At 40.0% G+C, this 26,284-nt stretch overlaps 1 protein-coding gene across 1 annotated transcript in view; it reads right to left on the bottom strand.

Annotated features, from left to right (window-relative positions):
• PIK3AP1 (phosphoinositide-3-kinase adaptor protein 1) overlaps nt 1-26,284 on the bottom strand; it is a 212,025-nt gene that overhangs the window by 127,490 nt on the left and 58,251 nt on the right. The window contains exons 3-6 of the mRNA XM_073596509.1: nt 15,530-15,639; nt 13,114-13,258; nt 12,431-12,573; nt 3,025-3,157 (exon numbers count right to left, since the gene is read on the bottom strand). Coding sequence (XP_073452610.1) covers nt 3,025-3,157; nt 12,431-12,573; nt 13,114-13,258; nt 15,530-15,639 — 531 coding nt within the window. The remainder of the gene's footprint in view (nt 1-3,024; nt 3,158-12,430; nt 12,574-13,113; nt 13,259-15,529; nt 15,640-26,284) is intronic.

The raw sequence follows: 26,284 nt of genomic DNA, 5'->3' as shown, positions 1-26,284 counted from the left end.
GAAGCTCAGTGCGAAAGGCGTTGAAGTCAACATGCTTCACATGTTGAACCCAACATACATGCTGCATGTAATGATGTATTGTACCAAGTGGATTCACAATGATATATTTTGTAATGCATTTATCATGTACAACCCCTGGCAAAAATTATGGAATCACCAGTCCCTGAGGATGTTCCTTCAGTTGTTTATTGTTGTAGAAAAAAATCAGATCACAGACATGGCCAAAAACTAAAGGCATTTCAAATGGCAACTTTCTGGCTTTAAGAAACACTAAAAGAAATCAAGAAAAATAATTGTGGTGGCCAGTAACAGTTAGATTTATAGAACAAGCACAGGGAATAAATTATGGAATCACTCAACTCTGAGGAAAAAATTATGGAATCATGAAAAACAAACAAACAAAATAACACTCCAACACATCACTAGTACTTTGTTGCACCACCTCTGGCTTTTATAACTGCTTGCAGTCTCTGAGGCATTGACTTAATGAGTGATAAACAGTACTCTTCATCAATCTGGCTCCAGCCTTCTCTGATTGCTGTTGCCAAATCATCTTTGCAGGTTGGAGCCTTGTCATGGACCATTTTCTTTAACTTCCACCACAGATTTTCAATTGGATTGAGATCCGGACTGTTTGCAGGCCATGACATTGACCTTATGTGTCTTTCTTCAAGGTGTTTTTTCACAGTTTTTGCTCTATGGTAAGATGCATTATCATTTGGATAAATGATTTCATCATCCCCAAACATCCTTTCAATAGATGGGATAAGAAAAATGTCCAAAATTTCAGTGTAAACCTGTGCATTTATTGAAGATTTAATGACAGCCATCTCCCCAGTGCCTTTACCCGACACGCAGCCCCATATCATAATTGACTGTGGAAATTTGCATGTTTTCTTCAGACAGTCGTCTGCATAAATCTCATTGGAATGGCACCAAACAAAAGTTCCAGCATCATCACCTTGCCCAATGCGGATTTGAGATTCATCACTGAATATGACTTTCATCCAATCATCCACAGTCCACGATTGCCTTTCCTTAGCCCATTGTAACCTTGTTTTTTTGTGTTTAGGTTTTAGAGATGGCTTTCTTTTAGCTTTTCTGTATGTAAATCCCATTTCCTTTAGGCGGTTTCTTACAGTTCGGTCACAGATGTTGACTCCAGTTTCCTCCCATTTGTTCCTCATTTGTTTTGTTGTACATTTTCTGTTTTCAAGGCATATTGCTTTAAGTTTTCTGTCTTGACGCTTTGATGTCTTCCTTGGTCTACCAGTATGCTTGCCTTTAACCACCTTCCCATGTTGTTTGTATTTGGTCCATGTTTTAGACACAGCCGACTGTGAACAACCAACATCTTGTGCAACACTGCCTGATGATTTACCCTCTTTACCTACATACTAACAAGCAGATTTAATCTGATGCAGGTGTTAGTGTTTGTAATGAAAATTTACAGGGTGATTCCATAATTTTTTCCTCAGAATTGAGTGATTCCATAATTTATTCCCTCTACTTGTTCTATAAATCTAACTGTTACTGGTCACCACAATTATTTTTCTTGATTTCTTTTAGTGTTTCTTAAAGCCAGAAAGTTGCCATTTGAAATGCCTTTAGTTTTTGGCCATGTCTGTGATCTGCTTTTTTTCTACAACAATAAACAACTGAAGGAACATCCTCAGGGACTGGTGATTCCATAATTTTTACCAGGGGTTGTATAAAGACGTTGAGGTTAAAGGGGGGGATAACAGAGGTGGTAGTAGAGGTGGGCTCTCCTTAAAAAATATAATTCACAGCAATTCATGAATTTTAAAGTGTGAATATCAAATTCACGTGTTTTGATATGGAACTGTACAATAAAATGCTAAGTTTTAGACATATGTTGTTTTTGTGATTGTTTGGTACCTCTAAGTTCCATCAATAGATATTTTCAAAGAGCCTACTTTATATAGCTAATAACATAGTGCTGTGATGCCCCATCAAACATGCCTGTAATATTTAGTCTGGAATAAACATGCTCATAGCAGTGTTTTTCTATTAGAAATACGGATAAAAAAAGTAAGTTTTCTAAAGTGGAAGTAAAGACTTGTGCTTAAACAATCCCCCATAATCATTTCAGTAAGGAAAGTCCATCTGTATGTGTAAAATTGTTAAATGTCTTGTTTTTGTACCTTTTGTAGTAAATTCATTCATTCTCAAAGAACACAACAAAATCTATAAGGACCTGTTTACATTTGCACAGTGAATTAACACAGGCTTATTAACAGGCATAATGTTGTAAGTTAATGTGCGTTGCATAAAAGTAGCCCATTCAGTTGGGCTGCCTAACAAACCAGACCACACTAAAAAAACATGCATTACTGTGTGCTGTGGTGCACTACAATGTGTGTTTGTGTGCCATTCAGAATAAAGCCAATTTTATCAACAGAGGGCTTGAATTGCTCTTACTGTTTGTTCAGAATACGTTACTCAAACGGGCATGGTCTGGGAACGGGTTCACTTCAATATCTGGCATAGATTCAGCTTTGCTATATAGGTCACGGGCTCTTGCACACAGTACTGATATATGAATGTCGGATCTTCCTGGCAGAAGTTCTTGCAAAGAACATGAGTATGGTCGGTAAATTGTGTGTGCTTACCAGCTTATATGCATGTAAAAATTCTTCTGGCTCCCAGAATGACAAATATTCAAATAATATCTACTATTTAAGGGGGATGTGTGATTTGTACATGTACAAGAGTATGCGTGTAAAATGATGAACAGGAGGGTGATCTTTTTGTTTTTTTAATTTTTTTATTTTACCAATCTACATGTGGCGCTAGTTTACTGATTTTTACGTGCCTGTGTGTACATGTCTATTAAAAGCAATGGGCTACATTCAGATCATTAAAAAAATGCTGTATTTCCTAAAAACATGGCATTTTTGGAGCCTGTGATCAAGAGCCCTACTTGTGCCAAGATTCAAAAAGATATTGTATCATTAAAAAGTATATCTTTCTGAGCTAGGAAATTAGGAAATGTTTACTCACTTGCAATTGTATTTTCTTCTTCAATCTGATTAATTCCAAAAAGATGCAGACCAGATGCTGGAATGTTGTTTTTCAATGATTCCGTCAGCAATTTATCAAGTGCCTCTCGGTTGTAGGGCATTATTTTAAATGCCTGGTAAAAAAAAACAACAACCCCATTGTTAAAAATAAATGTAATTACTTAGATTCTTGCTAACAACAGAGAATTTTGCTCACACTCTGCATAAGTAGAGCAGACACAGTGAAATCTCACAATCTAGTGCCAACAGATGGGCTGGTGGGTTGCCACACAAAATGTGAAAGAATTAGTTGGCCACCAATGGCATCGGTTTGAAGATGGCCGCACTGGTTTTACAGAAGTGGGTGCACCGTGGCATGAGGAATTGGAAAGATTGTGAGGTAAGCAATAATGATTTAGATGTTGAACACTTTTTTCAATTTTGTTATGTTGCAGCCTACATGCAGATACTACAGTTGTTTAAATTCATTTTTTTCTCATGAATCTACACTCAGTATGCCATAATGACGAAGTGAATACAGAATTTTAGAAATGTTTGCAAATTTATTAAAGAAGGAAAAACTATTTCAGTAATGCTGGCACATTCATATATGGAGGAGGGGGAAAAGGTCCACTTTAAATGCGTTTCCAAAAAACGAAAATATAAGTTTATCTAAACCCAAGAAAAAACTTTCAATATATACAGTAACAGCTTTTTGGTCCTTACGTGTAGTGGGTACATTTGTTTTCTTTTTTTTAGGCTTATTTCCCTGTATTTTCACTTGGTGATCTTGCCAGCAAAACACTTCCTGTCCTAGAGTGAAAACCCTCGCTCTATATGGTAACCATGAAACAGCAGTGTTGTCACCCTAGGAAAGGTAGTGTTGGAGGACTACATAACACCTCACCCTCTCACTACTGCTGAGGCGCATAGGCCTAGGAAAAAAAACGACTGTTAACATAACAAACCTCTTGCCCCCCCGTAAAGAACCACACTTACAACCATTAGATTGGAAAAGGGGCAAGACCACAGCTTTATTTATATTCCAACACTGAACATGTAAACACTTTCAACCAGTGTCAGTCACAGTTGTACTGTGAGCACACTTTAACATTAATTAGACAAAATTCCAAAGGGGGCCTGTCCTTACCATGTGCTGGACAGACAAACTAATTCCAACTTCAATCAAGGGCATAGCCCATTACAGCAACTTTAACTGCTAAAACCACTGCTAAAACTGTGACAGACAATCCAAAAAAGGGACAGGAAGGGTGGGCAGCTCTTCCAGCCATGTGTTCTTCAAAAGGCCCAGAATTCCATGGTGGCAGAACTTTTATGAGCTCATGCCCGTCCCATCACCTTGTGACCTTCATCCAATCCTCCGTGACCACTTAAACCATGCCCAGCTCCTGGCAATGATAACCCAATCGGTCAAGGCTCTCTTTCCCTAAAGGGATCAAGAGGCCTTCGTCATCTCCATAATATGAGGGGAGATGTGTTGTGGTCCACAGGGGTGAACTGGGCCGGGCTGATAATGCCACTTGAAATTTTAGTACAGCAGAGGCGGTGTGCACATAAAGTTAGGAGCTCACTGGATTTCTTGCAAAGCTAACAGGTATTTTTGCAATTATTAAACAGACATAACAGAGCATTTTCAGTGGTGGATTTATTATATTAAAAGGGAGCAAATAGAAGTTATTTGTTAGGGTTCACATACACTTTAACATATACGGTATACGATATTATTTGGGAACCATTCTTTTTTTAATTACATTTGGGAACCACGGTATAGATAAAGACACATTGGCTAATAATCAAGCAAGTTAATTTTAGATATATTCTGTCAATATTCAGCATATGTGAAGTACATGGCCTTTCTTCCTAATATACTCTGCCTGAGTGCACGCTGAATAACTTCAGCCAAAACTGTTAAGCTGGATTCCCACAGTTAAAATGTGTTAACACATGCACATTGATGGGCTGCCTAATGCACCAAAAAAGCGCATGCACTGTTTTGTGTAAAGCAGCACACCACAACGCACAGTGGTGTGTTATGGTGTGGTATGACACAGGCGTGTTAATAAGGTGTGTTGGGGTGCCATTAAGAACGAATGGCACCACAGCATGTGCACAATTTGCATTTTGCATTTTGCTGCTGTGCAACAGTATGAGACTGACCACCTGGATTTGCAGGCTGCGATCATTCACTAAATGGCTAACTTTGGGCTTATGTTCATAGGCATCTGAACAAATTTACTCCCCATAAAAATCAATGGAAATGCCAAAGCAGCTTGAAGCAATTTGAAGCATCTTAGGAGATCACAAACAGCTGCAAAGGAATTTAAAAAGATCTCAGAAGCATCTAATAATGGTTACAAACAGAATTATATAATCAATCAATTGATCGTTCCATGCGGCTAAACTGATTAGAATTGAATACATATTGCAATCTAAAGACCCTTTATTCAATTAGTTTAGTGATCTCTTGATTGAAGTCCATATGCTGTGGCAAAATCTCTAAAATGCTTCACATTGTGTGTTTTTGAGAGCCAATTGTAATACAATCCACTTATTATTTTTCTTGTACAAAAGGTTTTATTGAAAATACATATCAACAGAAAAATACAAAACAGTGATGGATACATCATAAATTAACTGGTATAAGGCTGCCGACATCCAGCAGGTGGATGTAAGCCTGGACACAGGCGGTTCAATGCCAAGTCCAGACTGCATACCAAGGCATATTCTGACGTAGCGGTATGATATCAGTGCGTAGTAATATGATTGCAAAGATGCAGAAATAACTAAAAATTACAATGCGAAATGTTGTTGCAATACATAACTTTAGATGAAGAACTATATACATAAAACAAAAGCAGAATAAAAATAAAAATATAAAATAATAAAATAAAAAAAAAAAAAAAATTATAAAGAACCAGTAATAAATTCAGCTTAAATTGAATAACCTCAGAGAGGATGAAATACCACTGAATGCAATAAAATTGTTTATATTAATTTTCTGATCAATGTAGAATTAAGCCCGAGGGCCTGAATAAAGAGAAGGAGAGAGAAATTGAAAGTAGAAAAGGAGGGGGGTAGAAAGAAGAGAAGGGAAGGAAGGACCCTGGGGTGGGGGGAACGAAGGCTTATTATAAGGAGAGAAGCGTTAGGTCAAATCTTGATGGGCGATTGTAAGTCACCCAGGGTTGCCATATCCTAAGGAACTTATCGTGTTTGTCCAGCAATATGGCCGTAAGTTTCTCATTTACCATGATATCATTCACGGTATTTTTAACTGCTTCAAAACTAAGGTTCGGGGTTTTCCAGGCTCTTGCTATGGTAAGTTTAGTTGCAGTGAAGATCTGTGCTGCTAGCTGACGTTCAGGACGAAGAAGTTCTCCATTTGGTTTCCATAAAAGGGCTTCAAAAGGATCCCGCTTTATATTAGTATTAAAAAGATTACGTAATAGTGCATATACTCTAACCCATAGTCTGCAGACCCTGGGACAGGTCCACCAAATATGCGCCATCGTGCCCTCCTGTGAGCACCCGCGAAAACATAGGGGGAGTAAGATGGGATGAAACTTGCTAATTTAGCCGGAGTAAAATACCATCTATAGAAGACTTTATACGCGTTCTCTAAAAAGAGAACATTCTTGGAACACTTAGATAGCGCAGTAGTCATGCTATGCCAGTCCTCCGGATCTAATAGTTTCCCGAACTCAGCCTCCCATTGGAGTTGGTAAGGTCTCCATGATGTTGTCTTAGAGTTAATTATTGCGGTATATATTAGAGAAATCAAACCCGAGGATTGGGGGCGTGATCTACACAGGCTTTCAAATGATGTCATGACAAAGGGGGTAGAATGGGATGTTGTAAGTTGTCTGAGAAAATGTCTAATTTGCAAGTAACTGTAATGTTCCCTAAGGGGGATATCATGTGAAGAACGTAAGGCCGCGAAAGAGATGATCTTGGTTGGGGTGAAAAATTAATGGATATCTATGAAGCCATTATCCGACCACCACTTAAATTGCAGCGGATTATCACAACCTGGTTGAAATAAAGGACAGTGGAGGAGACGGAGTAACGGGAGATGAGGAGAAATCAGGCCTGCTGAGTATTTAACCCCATCCCATAATTTGAGGCAATGAGCCAAACAGGGACCTATGGTAGGGGGGCGATGAGCTTTAGGAAGCCAAGGAAGAGAAGCTAAAGGTGTTGGGTGTGCGTTGACCAAATCAATGGTGGCCCATAGTGGCATTTGTTGCTTTGCATGAAGGTGAGATAATGGGGCAATGCCCGCTGCTATATAGTATGCTTGCAAGTTAGGAACTGAAAGGCCACCATTGACTCTGCGCGCGTAAAGGACTTGTCTCTTAATTCTAGGCCTTTTGTGGCCCCATATAAATTGCATAATTTTACATTGGTGTATTCGAATAATATGGGGAGGCACTTGAACTGGCAGAACTCTAAAGTAATAGAGCAATTTAGGGAGGTATATCATGCGTACCGACGCTATTCTGCCGAACCACGAAATCGGGAGTGTGGACCAAGAGGCCAGCATAGCATCCAGCTTTCGGAAAAGCGGAGGAAAATTCGCCTGATATAATCCCGAATATTTCGGGGTAAGTTTAATACCCAAATAGGGTAAAGAGGATAACCACTGAAACAAAAATACCGACTGCAAGGCTTCTACTACCGGGGGCCGAAGATTAATAGACATCGCTTTAGATTTAGCCGGATTAACTGAAAGACCCGAAAACGAGGCGAAAGTGTCTAAGAGAGAGAATACGTTGGGGAGGGAGATTCTGGGTTGAGTAATGGTTAATAAAATGTCATCCGCAAACAGGGACAACTTGTGTGCGGTGCCTGCTATTTCTACTCCTGAGATATCTGGGTGAGAGCGTATGGCCTCCGCCAGGGGTTCAAGTGCTAGTATAAATAGGAGAGGGGAGAGTGGGCACCCTTGCCGTGTTCCCCTTTTAATCGGGAAAGTAGGCGATTCATAACCATAATACCGCACTTTAGCCTGAGGGGATTGATATATTGCTGAGACCCAACCCAAAAAGGAGGTGCCAAAACCATAATGTGTAAGGACCTGTGTCAAATAGGGCCAGGATAAGGTGTCGAAAGCTTTGTTAACATCTAATCAAAGAAACATTGTACCCAGGGACCTTTCATGCACTATATGTTGGATCTGGAGGAGTCGTCGAATGGCATCACTTGCCTGTCTATGGGGGACAAATCCCACCTGATCTTTTTTTATTAGGCGCGGTAGGAAGGAATTCAAGCGATTGGCCAGAATTTTCGTCAATATCTTCATGTCAATGTTGATTAAAGAGATTGGCCGAAAATTTGCCCAGGAAGAGTGATCTTTGTCTGGCTTAGGGATCATCACTATGTTGGCAGTTAGCAAGTCCGGCGAAAATGAATGACCTCCCTTGACCGAGTTATACATGGTCGCTAGGTGTGGGGCCAGGACCTCTGCAAATTTTTGATAATACAAAGCAGTAAAGCCGTCCGGACCTGGCCTTTTGCCCACTTTCAGTTCTTTAATGCACTGAAGAATCTCAGAGACCTGTATATCTCGGTCCATTAGGGAGATATGGGGATCCGATAGGGATGGTAAAGATAATTTACTTAGAAAATCATTCAGGCCCTGTATTGAAGAATGATTTAGGGGGGAGTAGAGTTTAGTAAGGTGGTAATGGAATTCTTCCAAAATCCGCTGAGGATTTCCCGTAAGGATATTATGATGGGTGCAGGTATATAGGAGTAAATTTCGGTATATAAGTTCGCAGTCTGTTAGCCAACTGCGCATTTGGTTAGAATACCATTTCTGGCGAGCCCATCGTAAGGTACGATCCGCCTCATCTGTCAGGCATAAATCCAAGTCAGTACGGGCTTTGTCTAAAGCTCTGCGGTTGGCAGGGGTGGGGGATACTTTAAAGGCCATCGAGCAGTCCTCTAATGCCTGTTCTAACTTACGTCAGGCCTGAACTCTATCCCTCTTGCGCTGGGACGCTATTCGAATAACGCGACCCCGGATGACCGCTTTATAAGCCTCCCATAATGTTATTGGGGATGAGACTGAACCTACATTAAGTCTAAAGTATTCCATAGTAGCTTCCTTAATTTCACTGAGGATCGGATTGAAAGATAACCACTTATTATTTTTAATTGATTATTTAGAATTTTGAATAATAGATTTGTGTTGTGTGTGTGTTGTTATAGATAGTGTTTTTCATCAATACTCTTAGGGGTTGATTTACTAAAGGCTGCATTTACTAATAGACTGCATTTTGCAGGTGCAGTTGCACTAATTTTCCTCAGAGCTTAGTGAAAGTGGTAAAGCTCTGTTGATTTGCATCATCCAGTCATGTGCAAGCAAAAATGGGTTATGAATATGCATACTTCTCCTAGAAAACCAGAAGGAGTTTTCTGACCACTGGTGATGCTGGGAGAGAGTATAAATATGCAGGGCGGTCAGGTGATCAGGATCCTCCTACCCAGACCTTGGTCTGATGTGATAAGAACTGCTGTACTGGGTAGGCCTGAAGCCTAAGGTCTAGCCATGTGGTATAGGCTCTGCAATTGAGGGCCTGTCTGCATGCATGCAGGAGTTGATGGGAACCTGCGATGAAGTACCAGAAGCCTCTCTGACATAGATGAATAACTGTTGAAGAAACTGGGAAAGCATCATAGACGGACTCATTCAGCCAAGTCCTGCACTTTACTTGTGAGTTGTGGTTGCTACTGGAGATAGCTGGTGCTAAGAAAAGTACAGAACACTGGGTACAGTTAAAGGATCTTTTCTTTACTGCTGTCTACCTTCTATGTTTTTTTTGAGGAGTCTGTTAGTCTGCTGTTTACTTGACCCAGGGTGTTCTTACCCCCTCTCCCTGAATTTTTTGTGGGAGCAATAAACTCACTTTTGTTCAGCATTAAAAGTGACGCCTACTTTTTTTACTCCTGTTCACATCTCACCATGTCTAGCAATTTACACCTTGTGGTGAAAGGTGAGCCCGCCCCCCTGGCATTTGGGGTCCGGGAGGTGCTATATATATATATATATATATATATATATATGAGCAAAATTATAAACGCAACACTTTTGTGTTTGCCCCTATTTATCATGAGCTGAATGCAAAGATCTACGACTTTTTCTATGTACACAAAAGGCCTATTTCTCTCAAATATTGTTCACAAATCTGTCTAAATCTGTGTTAGTGAGCACTTCTCCTTTGCCAAGATAATCCATCCACCTCACAGGTGTGGCATATCCAGATGCTGATTAGATAGCATGATTATTGCACAGGTGTGCCTTAGGCTGGCAACAAAAAAGGCTACTCCAAAATGTGTAGTTTTATCACACAGCACAATGCCACAGATGTCGCAAGTTTTGAGGGAACATGAAATTGGCATGCTGACTGCAGAAATGTCCACCAGAGCTGTTGCCCTTGAATTGAATGTTAATTTCTCTACCATAAGCTGTTTCAGAGAATTTGGCAGTACATTCAACCGGCTTCACAACCGCAGACCATGTGTAACCACACCAGCCCAGGACCTCCACATCCAGCATCTTCACCTCCAAGATCATCTGAGACCAGCCATCCGGACAGTTGCTGCAACAACCGGTTTGCATAACCAAAGAATTTCTGCACAAACTGTCAGAAACCATCTCAGGGAAGCTCATCTGCATACTCGTCATCCTCATCAGGGTCTTGACCTGACTGCAGTTCGCCGTTGTAACCAACTTGAGTGGACAAATGCTCACATTCGATGGCGTCTGGCACTTTTTTTTTCAATGTATAGGGCAGATGGCAGGCAGCGTGTATGGCATTGTGTGGTCGAGCGGTTTGGTGATGTCAACATTGTGGATTGTGTGGCCCATGGTGGCGGTGGGGTTATGATATGGGCAGTCGTATGCTATGGATAACGAACACAGGTGCATTTTATTGATGGCATTTTGAATGCACAGAGATACTGTGAGGAGATCCTGAGTCCCATTGTTGTTCCATTCATTCATGACCATCACCTCATGTTGCAGCATGATAATGCACGGCCCCATGTTGCAAGGATCTGTACACAATTCGTGGAAGCTGAAAACATCCCAGGTCTTGCATGGCCAGCATACTAGCTGGACATGTCACCCATTGAGCATATTTGGGATGCTCTGGATCGGTGTATATGACAGCGTGTTCCAGTTCCTGCCATTGAAGAGGAATGAACCACCATTCCACAGGCCACAATCAACAACCTGATCAAACTCTATGCGAAGGAGATGGGCTGCACTGCGTGAGGCAAATGGTGGTCACACCACATACTGACTGGTTTTTGGACCCCCGACCCCCAATACAGTAAAACTGCACATTTTAGAGTGGCCTTTTATTGTGGCCAGCCTAAGGCACACCTGTGCAATAATCATGCTGTCTAATCAGCATCTTGATATGCCACACCTGTGAGGTGAATGGATTATCTCGGCAAAGGAGAAGTGCTCACTAACACAGATTTAGACAGATTTGTGAACAATATTTGAGAGAAATAGGCCTTTTGTGTACATAGAAAAAGTCGTAGATGTTTGCGTTCATTTATAATTTTGCTCAGTGTGTCTGTGTGTGTGTGTATATATATATATATATATATATATATATATATATATATATATATAAATTAACCCAATACATATACATATATTACGGTCTGTTCTGATAAAGTGAACTGCCAGCATAAAAATAGCTTATTCTTAAAGCTGAACTCCGGGTGTTTTCCCGTGCAGTGAGGCTGTGCGCATACTGCATGGGTTAACTACTTGTTTTGTCAAGGGGTGACAAGAAAGCCTAGGTGACGGGAACGGAAGTGGGAGCAGGTACCTGTCAAAATCGGGTACCTGCCCCCCCTCCTCAAAAGCTCAGTTTCACAAACAGGAGCTGGGGAGGAGGCACTTTTGGGTGGAACTCTACTTTAAAGAGTTTTCATTTGGCTGAAATTTCTGCAAAAATCAGGAGATCTGGGTGGGGTTTTGCTGTTGCATAAAACCTTGAAGGTCACTGTGGAAGGTGACATTAAGGCAGTTTGGTGGCTTTTAAGAGTGCAAAAGACTTAAATGCCCCTGAGGAATACATATGCTCTCCATGACCTGTTCTTGTGTCGAAATCTGATCCCTGATTAGCCTTGTAATTTCTATTTTGCGTTTTATTTTGGAACATTTTGCTTAAGTAGCGCAATGATCAAAATTGAATTTAATTTCACCGCAATCACTTCGTTTATTTCTAGATGTAAAACTTTCTAGCAATGTGTACATAATCACTGCACTTTGCACTTCCTTGTTAAATGTTAAAAAGGCCTGACAGAGATTTTCCTAGTAATCGATTCAGCAGCTGATAAAATATGCACACACATCATACCTGGCACATGAATTCTACGGGATTAGTTGCACTATCGAGCAGCTGACAAATTTCTTCCATATCTGTGAAATATGTGATTTTAGCATCACATATTGGTAAGTCTCCAGAGAAAACCTTTAGAAATACTGGCCCAGAAGGCAGGTCTGTGCAGAACAGAAAAAAGCTTGTTAAAACCAAGGAATATGCAGGTTTTGTAAGACAATTATTATTGAATAACTATATATTCTTCCCCTCATATGTTTTAAGCATATTTGTCCATAACTAATAACTTACAGTTTTAACATGTGCAGTATGTCAGGCAAAAACCTTTTTTTTTTTTAGATAGAGAATGCAATGATTAGATCCTCTGTTGCCGGTAGGACAAGAAGTAATAAAAAAAAAATATCCTGTAATGGAACCCTGGATAGCAGTAATAGCTGACAAGGGTTCTTCTAACCCTTTCCCATGCTATCCAAAACTAAGAATAAAAGTTGTGGCTCAGCATACATTTTAAAGATAAACTCTGTATAATACAGTTTTGTATATTTGTATGTAATAAGTGTTCTTTCAGTTGTACGTTTTATCTTTTCTAAACATTTAAATGTCAACAGTTTTCCTAATTTTTTATTGCTTGAAAATGCTCTTTTGCACTTTTCTAGTAACCCCTAGATTGCAGTAATCTGACCATGTATGGCAAGTCTTACCTGGAGCATCCACTGATAAGATGTATTCATTCTGCAATGTGGCGGGTGACCTTACACTTGGGCCATTCAATGGGTTAAAATTAACCTCATTTTTAATTCCACTGTCAAGTTTGCACTTAAATATTAAATATATTTCTGTCTTCACCTAAAAAAAAAAAAAAAATGTTAGTATTTCTTGTTTTTTAAAATGTAATATAGACGAAAGGCTATATTAAGAAATTACTTTAATTTGAAGGTATCGCTAGCCAAAACTGTTTTTTAGTTTTGTATAGTATACAGATTGATTTAAACGCCTATCAGGTTATTTCTTTCCTGTCTGTGGCCACCATTAGGGAGCTTTTTCCTCTCTTCCGATTCCATTGACAACATTATCACTAGGGTAGAAAGTAATGGCAGATAATTCTAACAAGGACACCAGAGCAGTAAAAAGTGGGAGTGGAGAGTTTCATGACATGACAGTGATATCACTGAGACAGGAAGAATTGTCCCCTACTCTATTCAAAATAATGATAATGTTTTGGCTAGGAAACACTCTAAAGGGATTCTGTCAAAAAGCAAAAGACCTGTATAGCACTGACAGAAGCACCGATTTTCTCATCCATGTACTGCATACTAGCTCTGAGGCATTGAAACTGAAACAATTTTTTCCCATCAATATCCTGGAACTAGTATGCAGCACTTGGCCAGGGATTAGTTGCTCCCATACCATTGTTGCTCTCATCAACTACTTTAAATAATTTTACTAAAATTTCCAAGCACCTACACAATATTGTGTACATCTTATTAATATAATATTTAGACAGTCTAAGTCTATTCTTTTCAAAAGTAGAAAGGTAGATATCTATTCTAAAAAAAAATAGTTAAAGTGGTTGTTAACCCACTCTGCTAACTTTCTATAATCCTATTTGTCTCCTTATGCTAGATGCTCCTGTCTCTGTGTTTTATAAAAAAAAAAAACCTTCTTTACCTGTTTTCAGAACGTGGATCGGCAATCACATGACCCGCTGCTTCTCTGCTCTCCCCGTCTGATAGTTGCAGTGGGCGGGCCGAGAATCCTCCGCTGACGTCAGTCAGGAGGAGAGGAGGAGAGAGCTGGTGGGTCACGTGATCGCTGCTCGGCACTCTGAAAACAGGTAAAGAAGGCATTTTGTTTATAAATCACAGAGACAGGAGCATCTAGCATAAGGAGACAAAGAGGATTATACAAGATTTTAAATGTTATTTCAGCAGCAGGAGGGGAGGGGCAGGAACCTGACACAGAGCAGACAGGCAGGGAGGGAGGGGGGAGAGAGCACAGAGGAGGACAGGAGAGATGCGGCTGACAGAGGCATGTAAACTGACCATGGTGTCAGGGCTCAGCAGTCATGATACACCATGGTCAGTTTACAGAGGGGAGGGCAGAAACTGGCAGGATCAGCCAGGTATTTCAGGTCATACAAGGGGACAAATTACGCAGCACAAGCACTGTGCTGTGTAACATGCTTTAAAGGAACAGGATCAATATATATTTTTTAGGTTAACAAATGCTTTAAAGTTGAGTTCTGTTTTTTGCTTCTCTAATGCCTGGTACACACGATTAGATTATCAGGCAAATGATCATCTGTTTTTTTTGCATGCTGATCTCATATCGAAAATGAAGAGGTTACTAAAGTTATGAAAATTCTCGTATGACAGAATAATAAAATCGGAAGTGATGTTATATAATGTTTTATATTGGATTTTCGGACAAAAGCTGTACTTTGGTATCGTATGAGAAAATTTTTCATGTTTGTCCCTTCAGATAATATTGGATGAACTGTCATGATCGGCTCTCGAAAGCCGTGTACTAATTAATAGATTATCATACGATCTCTTCTAAAGCGGTATTTGTCATACAATTTTCTAATCGTGTGTACAGGAACAAAAATAATTTTATGATGGGCTATACTAGCCTTCCCATTACTGTCCTGCCTTATAGCAGCACCCATCAACTCACCAACCCACCAACTCACCAATGGAAACAGATAGCCTTCATAATCTCCGATCCTTTTGCAATTTTTTGTTTCAATATATTTATTAGGTTTTTTTGGTAAACCTTTGCAATTTTATTGACTTAATTGTCTGAGGGAGAGAGCAATATCTACCACAGGCCAGCATTTATACTCCTATGCCCAGATAGGCAGCCAGAAGAGCAAAACTCTTCTTCACTATGGCTTTCTCCTGCAAACAAAGGCAGCCCCCAGGAATCCTGCATTGAAAGCTACCAATGCTAAACAAACGTATGGAAAATAGCAACCCTCCGTTATTCACAGACAACCTTCTGTCGAGAACAGATGTGTAATCTATTTTAGAAGCACATGTACAGTAATCCAAGTACACACGATTTAAAGATTTTTTTTACATCTTTACATAAAGAAAGTAGATAAAATGCACAAACCCCACAACGGATCCTTTCTGGCTGTATGGACAAAAGGTTTCCCTGAATGGCCTCTGGGTGACTCTGATCTTGTGGATGTTCAGGTTCTGTACCAGATTCACAACCAGAATCTACAACAGTAAAAGACATACACACCTGTAGATTATAAGATGAACATTTGCAGATCAAAGCATTACAAATGTCATTGTTAAATATTTTGCTAGTATACCAGGGACTTCTCTAGGTAAGGTAGATAACAATAATTGTTACAAACAAAATGGAGTACAATTTGATGTAGCTAGTGCTCTTGAAATATTTAGCAGAACCGAAACCATAAGGGGAAGCATTTATCTCAGACTTCATTAGCTCATGAGCCACATTCAGTGTGAGTGCTAGAAGTGAGCAAGTCATTGCCCCTATGCTTCATTATGATGATCTTCAACAGTTTAATAAAGGTTCATAAAAGTTTATCAGCATCTACTTGATTATGTTGCAAAACTAGTTTTGTCAAAATGTGAATTACCACACTGTGGTAAAGAAAAAACTGCTGCAACATTTTTTAAGGTTTTTAGAAATATGTAAAGAAAAAAACTAAAAAGGTCAATACTTCCCCAAAAAATAAGATGAAACTGAAAACTGGCTGGCCTGAAAACTGAAACAGCCCTGTACATGTTACACAAGGTATATTTACTTCCTAACCCTCTCCATCTCATTGACAAAGTAGCTCTTGTATTTTGTGGTTGCTCCTCAAATGAAACTGAAATGGATATTTATTGTGTGTTATTAATATTTGGGATCTAAATCATAAGATTTTTCTTACATATATTCTTTAAAACTGTTCCTAAAGACCCAACAGCCTTTCTTTTTAAACCTATTGATTTCATTTCAAATGCCCAACTCCTTTGTTGTTTTTAAACATCCATATTTATCACTTAAAAGAGAAGTATAGCCAAAGCTTTTTTGGCTATATTTCTCCTGGGGATCACAGGAGTCCAGTTCGTTATGCACTCCTGTGATCTGTGTTCAGCTGAAAGAAGGACGCTGTCGGCAGACTTCACAGAGCCAGTCCAGGCTCTGAAAAGATCCCAACCTTGTGGAAGCCTGGACTGACAGCTGGCTCAGCCTCTCAGCGAGAGGTAATCTGATCACTATTGGACAAAGTGTCTCCATTATGTAATAAGATAAAATTAAATCTCTCCAGCATGAAGGTTTAGCAGTAAAACTCATATAGGCTTCTTGCACATGGGCAGCCTTGGGGTCGCAAAAATAGGTGGCCGAGCTGTGGGTTACTGCCGCCTACAACCCCCCCCCCCCCCCCCGGCCACCCACCTAGAATGTAAATTACAGCCAGATGAGGCTGTTCATATCCCTTTGCTTTGCATTGTGGCTGCAAAAATTTTATGCGGCATGCCAAGTTGACAAACTCAACCTTTAAAGTCAAGGGGGCCACACAGTAACTGTGAGCAAAGCGTTTACAGCGCATTAGCCCCATAAAAACTGCTTTGTCGCACTCTGAAAAGCGATCCACCGCAGATCACATTTCGGAGCTTGGGCTAGTGTGAACCTAGCCTCCAGGGAAATATCCATCTTAAGGCATTCCTGTTCCCTGCATAAAAATCCAGTCAGAAGAACCCTGTAAAAAAAAGAAGCTGAAAACTTTTCTCTCTTCACTCCTATGCAGAACTGGAAGCACCGCTGGTATCCAAAACCTGTTGAGTGTGTTGAATAACATATCTCCCACTGGGAGCTGTCATTTTTCCCACCAGTCACTATGTCATTATTGTGTTTTGTAGTGACAAAGCAGCCAGAAGAAGGATCCACGGTTCCCAGCTGAGGACACGCTATCTGACCCACCTGGAAATGTCCAATAGAGGTGGCACTTTTAGCTCAACAAGAGAGTGAAGATTTCGCTTACCCCACAGTTTTGTTGGATTACTTTTTTTTATATAAGCAACAAGGTCACATTAGAAAGAATGCAGATAAGTATATATTCTATTCTGAGAAATGCCCTCTTTAATTATCAGAAAAGGAGACTGCACAGTACCAAGCAATTTATTCTCTATACTTCTACAGAGCAAGGATATCTATATGCTTTACACAGTACATAAAGCAATCCACATCAATGCTTGTCAAAACTTAGAAACTAATGTCTCTACCATTCTAGGTGTGGTGAAGTACTTTTTAACTTATTGGTACCTCAATGAAAAGGAACTAGAGCACCTAGAGGAATCCAAGCAAACACAAGGTAAACAGTACCAACGCCATGCAGACAGTAAATAGTGGGCCTGGAACTGGGAGCTACATGGATACTAACCACTAAGTCACCAGTCTTGCTCAGAGGTGGTGTTAAATGCATGCTAAATCTAGCTGAAATATTAAATAAATCACATATCAATAAAAAGGTCTTTCTAACTTTGCTGAATTTGTAATGTTAGCAGGTGAGCATTAATAGCTCATTGATTGTTTTTCTGGCTTATGTAAAATTGCACTTACAGGGCCAGTTCACACCACATGCAGTCCATTGTGTTTTTTTCTGCATCAAAAATGCAAGGAAAGTAGGGTATTTGGTTTCCAATGGCATAGTTTACACCTGTGCAGTCAGTTCCAAGGCGTTCCAGAAAAAAAAGTACTGCATTTTTCCTGCACTGGACTGTACTGGAGCATGGTAAAACACATCAAAAATGCACCGGAATGCATCAAAAACGCACCGGACCCCAGTACAGTGAAAAAAAAAAAACAGGAAAAAAAGCATCTGGAATGCATCAAAAACGTACCGGAACATGTTAAACCGCACATGCAGAAACGCATCCGGAACTGATCTGGAGTGCGTTTTTGAGGTGTGAACCAGCCCTAAAAGCTGGTTCAAATGTAAAAAAGATCAATATAAAGTAAATACTTTCTTTCAGTTTGTGTTAATGTTTTAGATTCCTTGTCTCTTTGTATAATTTGTAAATATACATTTACAAGGGGTAGCCATATTTGCTCCTTACATGTTTACACCTCAATTTCTACTCCCTAACAAGTAACTTATTTATATGTTACCTTTTGGTCTGGTAAATATAGTTATTATTTATCAGTTAGCATTTTTCCAAGCTCTCTCTCTGGGCTACAAAATACCTCCTATGTTATGTACTTTATATGCAGAGAGAGAAAGGTGTTGTCTAGTTCTGTCCTAGGGTGACAACGCTGCTTCTCCATAGATACAGTACAGTGAGGTTGTCACCTTAGGACAGAAAGTGTGTTACTGGCAGAATCATTAGTTGAAAATAAAGGAAAAAGGACAAAAAAGAAAAAGAAACTGAATGTAGAAACCACATCTAATAACTGTTAAACTGAACTAAATGCCTATTTTTCTTGGTTTTAGGTACACTGGAGGTGTGAGACACAGTCTAGCGCTTTCTTTAGTGGCTAAATTACAAATTCTTATATTTAGAACCGTAACAAAATATGAACAAGCAAGCATGTGAAAATCATATAGATCAAGGCAATATTACGTCAGAACATGTGTTCACTAAAGATATAGTATAGTTGAACCAGATAAAATATGTAAATATATAATGCTGTCTTGCAGCGTCATCAAACCTTGTGATTCAAGAAAAGCCATTAAGAAAAAACTGTTCTAGAAATTAAAATTGCACATGATATTTATCAGCATTGAATTTTTTTTTTGTTTTTTGTTTTTTCACATACATTTGTTTCACTTCCTCAAATGCCATATTTAGCATTAATATTTCTTTGGGAAACTGTCATCTGTTGACTTGTTTTAATTCACAAGATTTTGAATCATCGTTTCAACACAAGTTTCTGTATATCAATCACGTTAGTAACATCTCCCGGGATTCATACACAATGTATTACAGAATATACAGTTGATAAGTGATTCTTGGCCTGCGAGGTCAACTAATGTTTGCTATTGGTCATAGAAGACTTAGGTGAGAAGAGTGTTGGAAGACATGGAATTTGGCAGGCAACCTTTAGGTGACCGCCTGCCATAGCTGAAAGTAACCCTTTCCTACACTCATTTTTACAGAAAGAAAAACCTCCGCAAAGTTATAAACTTCTCACCAATCCCTAATCAGTGAGCAGCAATATGTCCATAGAGACCAAGCCATTCAGCCTGTTGGGTATTACCATCTTGCCTCTGTCACAGTAAATAGGAGGTGAAGCTAGGCTCTTAAGCCTAATACACACGTTACACTTTTTTTCGTTTAACCCAGTGGGCTAAACGAAAAAAAAAAAACTGGGAGGTCGCTGTACTAACTATGCGATGTTAGTGCCGTGATCTCCCCCGCTATGCTGTTGTGTTCTGACAGGGGGACTGCCCCCCACCAGAAAACACGGATCAGCACTCACAGTCATTAGCTGCCAGCACTTCCCTCCTGTCAAAATGGAACTCTGTCTTGTTTACATAGGCAGAGCTCTGTTCTGAGTCTCTGCCCGATGATCGGCAGGTGTCGGTGGACATCGAGTGCCCGGCACCCGCAGACTGGCTTCTGCTTTGCATAAACACAGCAGGAGCGGCTTGCTGGTGGTGCATGCCGGCCCCCTGCAGGCGAAAGTGCATGATCACAGCGCACAGGTATATTTACGTGATCCGGCGCAGAGCTGCCGCCCTGTAACAGTACATATGCTACAGGGTGGTCAGCAAGTAAACAGCATGTCACATGTGGAGCAGAATGCAAACCATTTACAGTAAGTGAATGCGACCACACCAGAACCAACCTGCAACCATTTTTAATGCACACAGTGGTGCCGCATTTACGAGGTTAAATCAGAAGTTGAGGAGGCAGCAAACAGCCTCTTTACCACTTGTCAAATGCCTCGGAAAATCAATCGGTGGTGGCAAGGGCTGCCGCACGTATAACAGAGCCCTGAGGGAGTCAACTATGATGGTACCCCTATGTTTACATGCTTTGGAAATAGAAAGGTTCATTTTCAGATATTAAACAATGTAAACATGACACATTCTCAAAAGGTAAAATGAAGGAAACTGGCAGTTTTACCTGAAGCCACCTGTGGGACAGAAAGTGAGAATGTTGGGGTCACAAAAGATAAAAAATAGAAAAGTGGGCTCATGGGATTGTCACCTCTATTAACCATTATCTTTTCAATAAATTATATTCTTAATAGAGGAGTTTGATGTTTCTCTGAGAAGGTTTTGCTGGTTCTTTTTGGTTTATGTTTCAGGATACGAGCTGGATTGGTGACAAATCTTTTGGCGGGAAATCAGCTGACCAATGAATGTAACCTTTTTGTATATACATCCCGAGTCAGCAGTTACCTCAGGACTGTCATCTGGACTCACCTCTGGATTATCTCCAGCCTTACTTTTGGATCTTTTGACCTGCTTCCCCACTCACCCTCCCCTTTGCAATATTTTTCGCTGTCGTGGTCAATCTTTACGAGGTAATATTGTTTACTTTGTTGGCAGACAGTGGTTTGTAAATTGTTATTTGGTTGGTGTAAAATATTGCTGCTTGAGTCTTGGTGACATTCTAGTCTGTTAACCACTTGACCTCTGGAGGTTTTAGCCCCTTCATGACCAGGATACTTTTTGCTATTCAGAACTGTGCTACTTTAACTGGAAATTGCTCGGTCATGCAACACTATATGCAAATTACATTTATATAATTTTTTTCACACAAATAGAGCTTTCTTTTGGAGGTATTTAATCACCACTGTTTTTTTTTTTGTTTTTATTTTTTACTATATAAAGGAAAAAAATACAGAAAATTAAAAAAAGAAAAGTCTTAGTTTCTGTTATAAAATTTTGCAAACAAATAATCTTTCTTCATAAATCTAGGTCAAAGTGTATTCTGCTACATTTCTTTGGTGAAAATAACCCAAATCAGTGTAGATTATTTAGTGTTTATTATAATTGTGTGAAAGTTATAGAGTCTACAAACTATTGTATGGTATTTGAAATATCTAATTTCCTAAGGGTTTAAAATGTCATGACAGTACAAATACACCCCAAATGACCCTTTTTTGGACAGTAGACAGTCCGAGGTGTTTAGTAAGAGGCATGGTGAGTTTTTTTAAGTTGTCATTTTTTTTGTCACAATTTTTTGGGAAATGAAGAAATGAAAACCTTTTATTTTATTTATTTTTTACATACTGTCACCAGTGCAGTACAGCATTATCATATGACTGGTGTGGCAGTGATCAGGGATAGTGACTGGTAACAGTATGTAAAAAAGAAAATCAAATTAACACTGTACTACTCGCGGAGTGATCAGGGATTTATTTTTTTACACTGTTGTTGTTTATAACAGTGATGATCTAGTTTTAACTGAGTATTTTTAACTGTCATGAATGGCTTTCATTCATGGCCGCTTACTTACTATTGCGATCTGTGATTGGCTACAGCTAATCTCACATGGTACCGAGTGCCAGGTACCATGTGATAGCTGTGGGCCAATCACAACATCAAAGGAGTAAGCAAGCAGTCATTGATGTAGGTATCGGTAAAGGTGTGGTCGGGAGGAGTTGAGCCTCATATATTGACACACTACACTACCTATGGGTATCCTTTGAAAACGACCCGTTGGCAGGAGGAAACCAGTCAGGTGACCATAGGTGGTGAGATCATTTCCGGCCGGCTACTTTTGGTTTCGGTTTTACATTGTTTTTAATGTTTTAATATGAGTGGATTACCTTGAATTTTGGATTTTATACAATAAATGTACAGAATTATGCTATTTAGTTTCTTTTCCCATTTGTACCCATTCCTGGAGGTTCGTTGAGGACAACACCTTTTGTAGCTGGAGTTACAGCCTTTGGGACCACAGAGTCCAGCAGTCCTCATAAGGCTTGCACACTTCTCAATGGGATTCCGGGATTTCTGATCGCTCGGTGAGGACAACGCAAGCTGCAGTGACACAGCCAGTGGGACTACTAAGCCCAGCCACCCTCTCAAAGCGCATCCGACTTCTGTTATGGGAGTCCAGGATCTCTGGTGAATGAGAGGGCACACAGAGGGGAGCACAAATTTTACACTGATGTTTGTCTTTGCACTTGGCACTTTATACTGCACATCCGATTAAGTTAAAGTTGCACTGGAAAACCTCCTTGGATTCACATGAACTTTTTATACTTGTTTATTTGTTCACTGGAATTTATGGACTTTATATATTGTTATTTTATATTTGATATGAGTTTTTTATGATTTATTTGGTGATGTATTAGTATAGTGTATGGTAGCTCTCTTAGCCTGTTCACAAGCAGTCATTGATGGAAGCCATTCATGAATGTTTTGTTTACATGTGATCGCTTATGATTGGTCATATTGATCACATGATACGCTATGGTTGAGTACTGAGCGCCGTGATCTGCTGTGTCTACTGGATGCAACGGTTACGGGCTCAAGCCGCTGCACGCTCCAGGGGGTGTGCTGTGACCTACCAGTATGTTGCGATGCCTGCACCTGCTGCCCACTTGCACTGAATGTGCTGTGGGCTGGAAGCAAGTGGTAAATGGTTAACAGTGGTTTTATTTGGTAATAAAGTTTATTTCATAATTAAAAACCTAAACACAGTAAAGGGACCACGACCTAAAGTTTACTCACAACTTTCATCTTATGTTTACACTATTATTTAGTTAAGTTTTTATGGTATGATTGGTGTTAATCGGGTTAACAATCCCATGTCTCCAATGTGGACACAGACAACAATATACGCACTTTTTAGTAGAGTGGGAAAGGATTAGGGTTCTTAGATTTTATTGCTGTCTGGGTCTCTATTTATACTAATTATACAGGTTTTATATAGCACCAACAGTTTGCTCAGCGCTTAACAAAATAAAAGCAGACATTACAGTTACATTACAATTTGGTAGAAGAGGAATCAGAGGGCCCTGCTCGTTAGAGCTTACAGTCTCTATTGGGGTGATTCTCCTCAATTTGATTGCACTGTTATGTATACCTAGGCCTCACTTACAACCTGGTGTTGCCTGATTTGTACATTTTAAAAAATGTGTAAGAAAAAGATTTACTGTTACTCACTACCAGACCTCCCAAGTTTCCCGCGAGGTGCAGGAGCCTCCCGCATTTTGGGGGCGGCTCCCGGACACCCACAAGTGCTGCCCAATATCCTGGCTGCGGGGCTGATCCTGGATTGTCCCCTGGTTCACAACCGGGGATGATCGGTGCAGCAGGAGGGACAGCTGTGAACACCGATCTCCCTGTATAGCTGACAGCCGCTTCTCCTTCTCTTCCTCCCGCCGCTGTCGGCTAAAAAGCTATACAGGGAGATCGGTGATCACAGCTGTTCCTCCTGCTGCACCAATCATCCCCGGCTGTTCCCTGTATCCTCCTCCTCCAGTCCCCCTTCCGTTCCTTCTCCTCCGTCCTTTCCCCCACAGCCGGCTTCCCTTCTCTCCTCTCCCGCCAGCTGTGGGGATCTGTCAGGATCGAGAGTGAAGGAAGGGACCGGTCATTTACCGGCCTCTGCCTTTTCTGAATTGGACACAGCGAGTGAGATCACTCCTGTGTCCTGTGATAACTGAGCAGAGTAACCTCTGTGTTTACTCTGCTCAGTTTATGAATTAATGGACAGGAGCCTCTGTCTTCTGTCCATTCATCTTCAATCCTGAGAAAGGGACTGGGGAATCAATGTCCTCAGTCCCTTTTCCTGTCTCAAAGAGGAGATGTCTCACCAAAGCCCCCTCCCCCCAAACAGGGTTGATTAAAAAAAAAATACGAAAAATATTTAAAAAAAATGAAATTGTAAACAAAAATTATAAAAAATTAAATTATAAAAAAAAAAACTACAGGCATCACCCCTCTGCCCTACCAACACTATCCACTGCCCCAACCCCCTCCCCCCAAAAAGCATTGTGAATAAAAAAAATTTTAAAAAAATTGTAAAAAAAATAATATGTAAAAATAAAAACTACTGACACCATCAACTGCCCAGCTGACACCACATACTCTCCACCCCTTCCCTAAAAGCACTGTGAAAAAAATATTTAAAAAAATGATTTGAAGAAAATAATAAACAACATAATTGTAAAAACTAGAAAAAATATTAAGAAAACAAAAAACTACTGACACACTGCTCTACTGACACTGTCCACTACTCTCCACCCCTCATCATTGTGAAAAACAAAAAATAAAAAAGTAAATTGTAAAAATTAATTTGAAAAATACAATTTAAAAAAAATAATAATAAAAATAAATAACTACAGACACAGTCCACTGCCCTACTGACACCATCCTGCACATACCACTCACCGCTGTAAACTCCACACGCCTCACATGCACATACTACCCACTGCCATACACTCCACACTGTATATTCCCTATTTAACATTACTACATTCTGCACTATGCAAGTCATGTCAGACTCTATTAAACCACACGATTTAAGCCACGCCCAATATGTAGCATGACTTAAGCCATGCCCACCTCCCTGAAACTAGTTTTTGCAGGTTGGGATGTCTGCACTACAGTTGTCACAACTGAATTAAAATACAATAAAGCGCTGACTGACAACGCTTTTGTGCCCATTCATTTCAGGTTTCAAAGGTGTGGCCCATTGTTTTTTGAAAACCCAGTAATGCTCTACTGAGCAAGTAAGTAAACAAAGTTTGGTATACTAATACAGGCTTTGCAGCCAAGATTCTTAGTTGTCTGCATACCGCAAATGTTATGGGATTATTAGTTTTACAATAGATGTAAGATACCTAGCATGCAACTAACTCAACCAGATTCTACACTATGCATGTTAAGTTTGTTGATAGAAACAGGTTGCCAACACATACAGCTTTACTTCCTAGAGCGCACCTTGCAGCAAGGTCTGCTCAAATAGTCTACAAATCACCTACCTGTTAGTAAGTGTAAAATGTACCTGAAAAAAACAAAAACTGATGTATACTTTACCTTACTCCCGTCTTTTCCATTGCTGAAATTTCCCTCAAGTAGGCCAGGCCAAGGAGCATCAGCAAGGGTAAGGAGGGGCCTACCAATATGCAAACATGCCTTAATACAACCATAAAAGGCCAGATCAGGGACTCTTCTGGCTCGTCTAAGGCTGGGTTCACACCTATACGAATTGGATGTGGGTTTTACCGCATCCAATTCGCATAGCAGGAGATTGTGAACGGCTCTCTATGGAGGCGGTTCATATATCTCTGCAGTGGCTCAGGACTGTCATCTGGACTTACCTCTGGATTATCTTCAGCCTTACTTTTGGATCTTTTGACCTGCTTGCACAGGAGCCCTGTGTGTTTTTTGGCCCGTTTCAGGTCCGAATTCAGGCCAAAATTCGGGAGAATGGAGACACACCGGACTCCTGCTGTGAGCCGCATGCCGCTTAGATGTGAACCCAGCCTTAAAAAGATTTTGACACAGCAATCTTAAACTTTAATCAGCCTAACCATTTGTCTGTATACATCCTTTTGTTGAAAGAAAGGGCTGGGGAGGACCTGGGGATTTTCAGGAGTATTCACATCTAATATAAGGAAGTTTGGTGAGAGAAAAAGCTTTTTGAATCTGCACTAATCCTTTAGTTGCAGAAGTTCCTTCTTAGCTAAAGCTACCCGTAGTGTTTTTCGAACAAATGCTGGTATGTTCATTCATATGAAAATTCTCATCAGTACATTGGATGACAAAATGAATGACGTTCTAAAGTACTTCAAAAACATTTGCTTTAACCAGTCTATTTTTGAAGTGAATAGACCAGATTTTACTGTTAGCAATTCATTGCTTTAACAAAAAGCCTCCATCCTGCTCCTTCGATTTTTTTTTTTTTTTATCACTACAGTTGAAAACAAATG

The sequence above is a fragment of the Aquarana catesbeiana genome, linkage group LG08 (genome assembly GCF_042186555.1).
Source record: "Aquarana catesbeiana isolate 2022-GZ linkage group LG08, ASM4218655v1, whole genome shotgun sequence".
Lineage (NCBI taxonomy): Eukaryota > Metazoa > Chordata > Amphibia > Anura > Ranidae > Aquarana > Aquarana catesbeiana.
The sequence above is the reverse complement of the archived record's forward strand: the minus strand, read 5'-3'. Positions and strand labels throughout refer to the sequence as shown.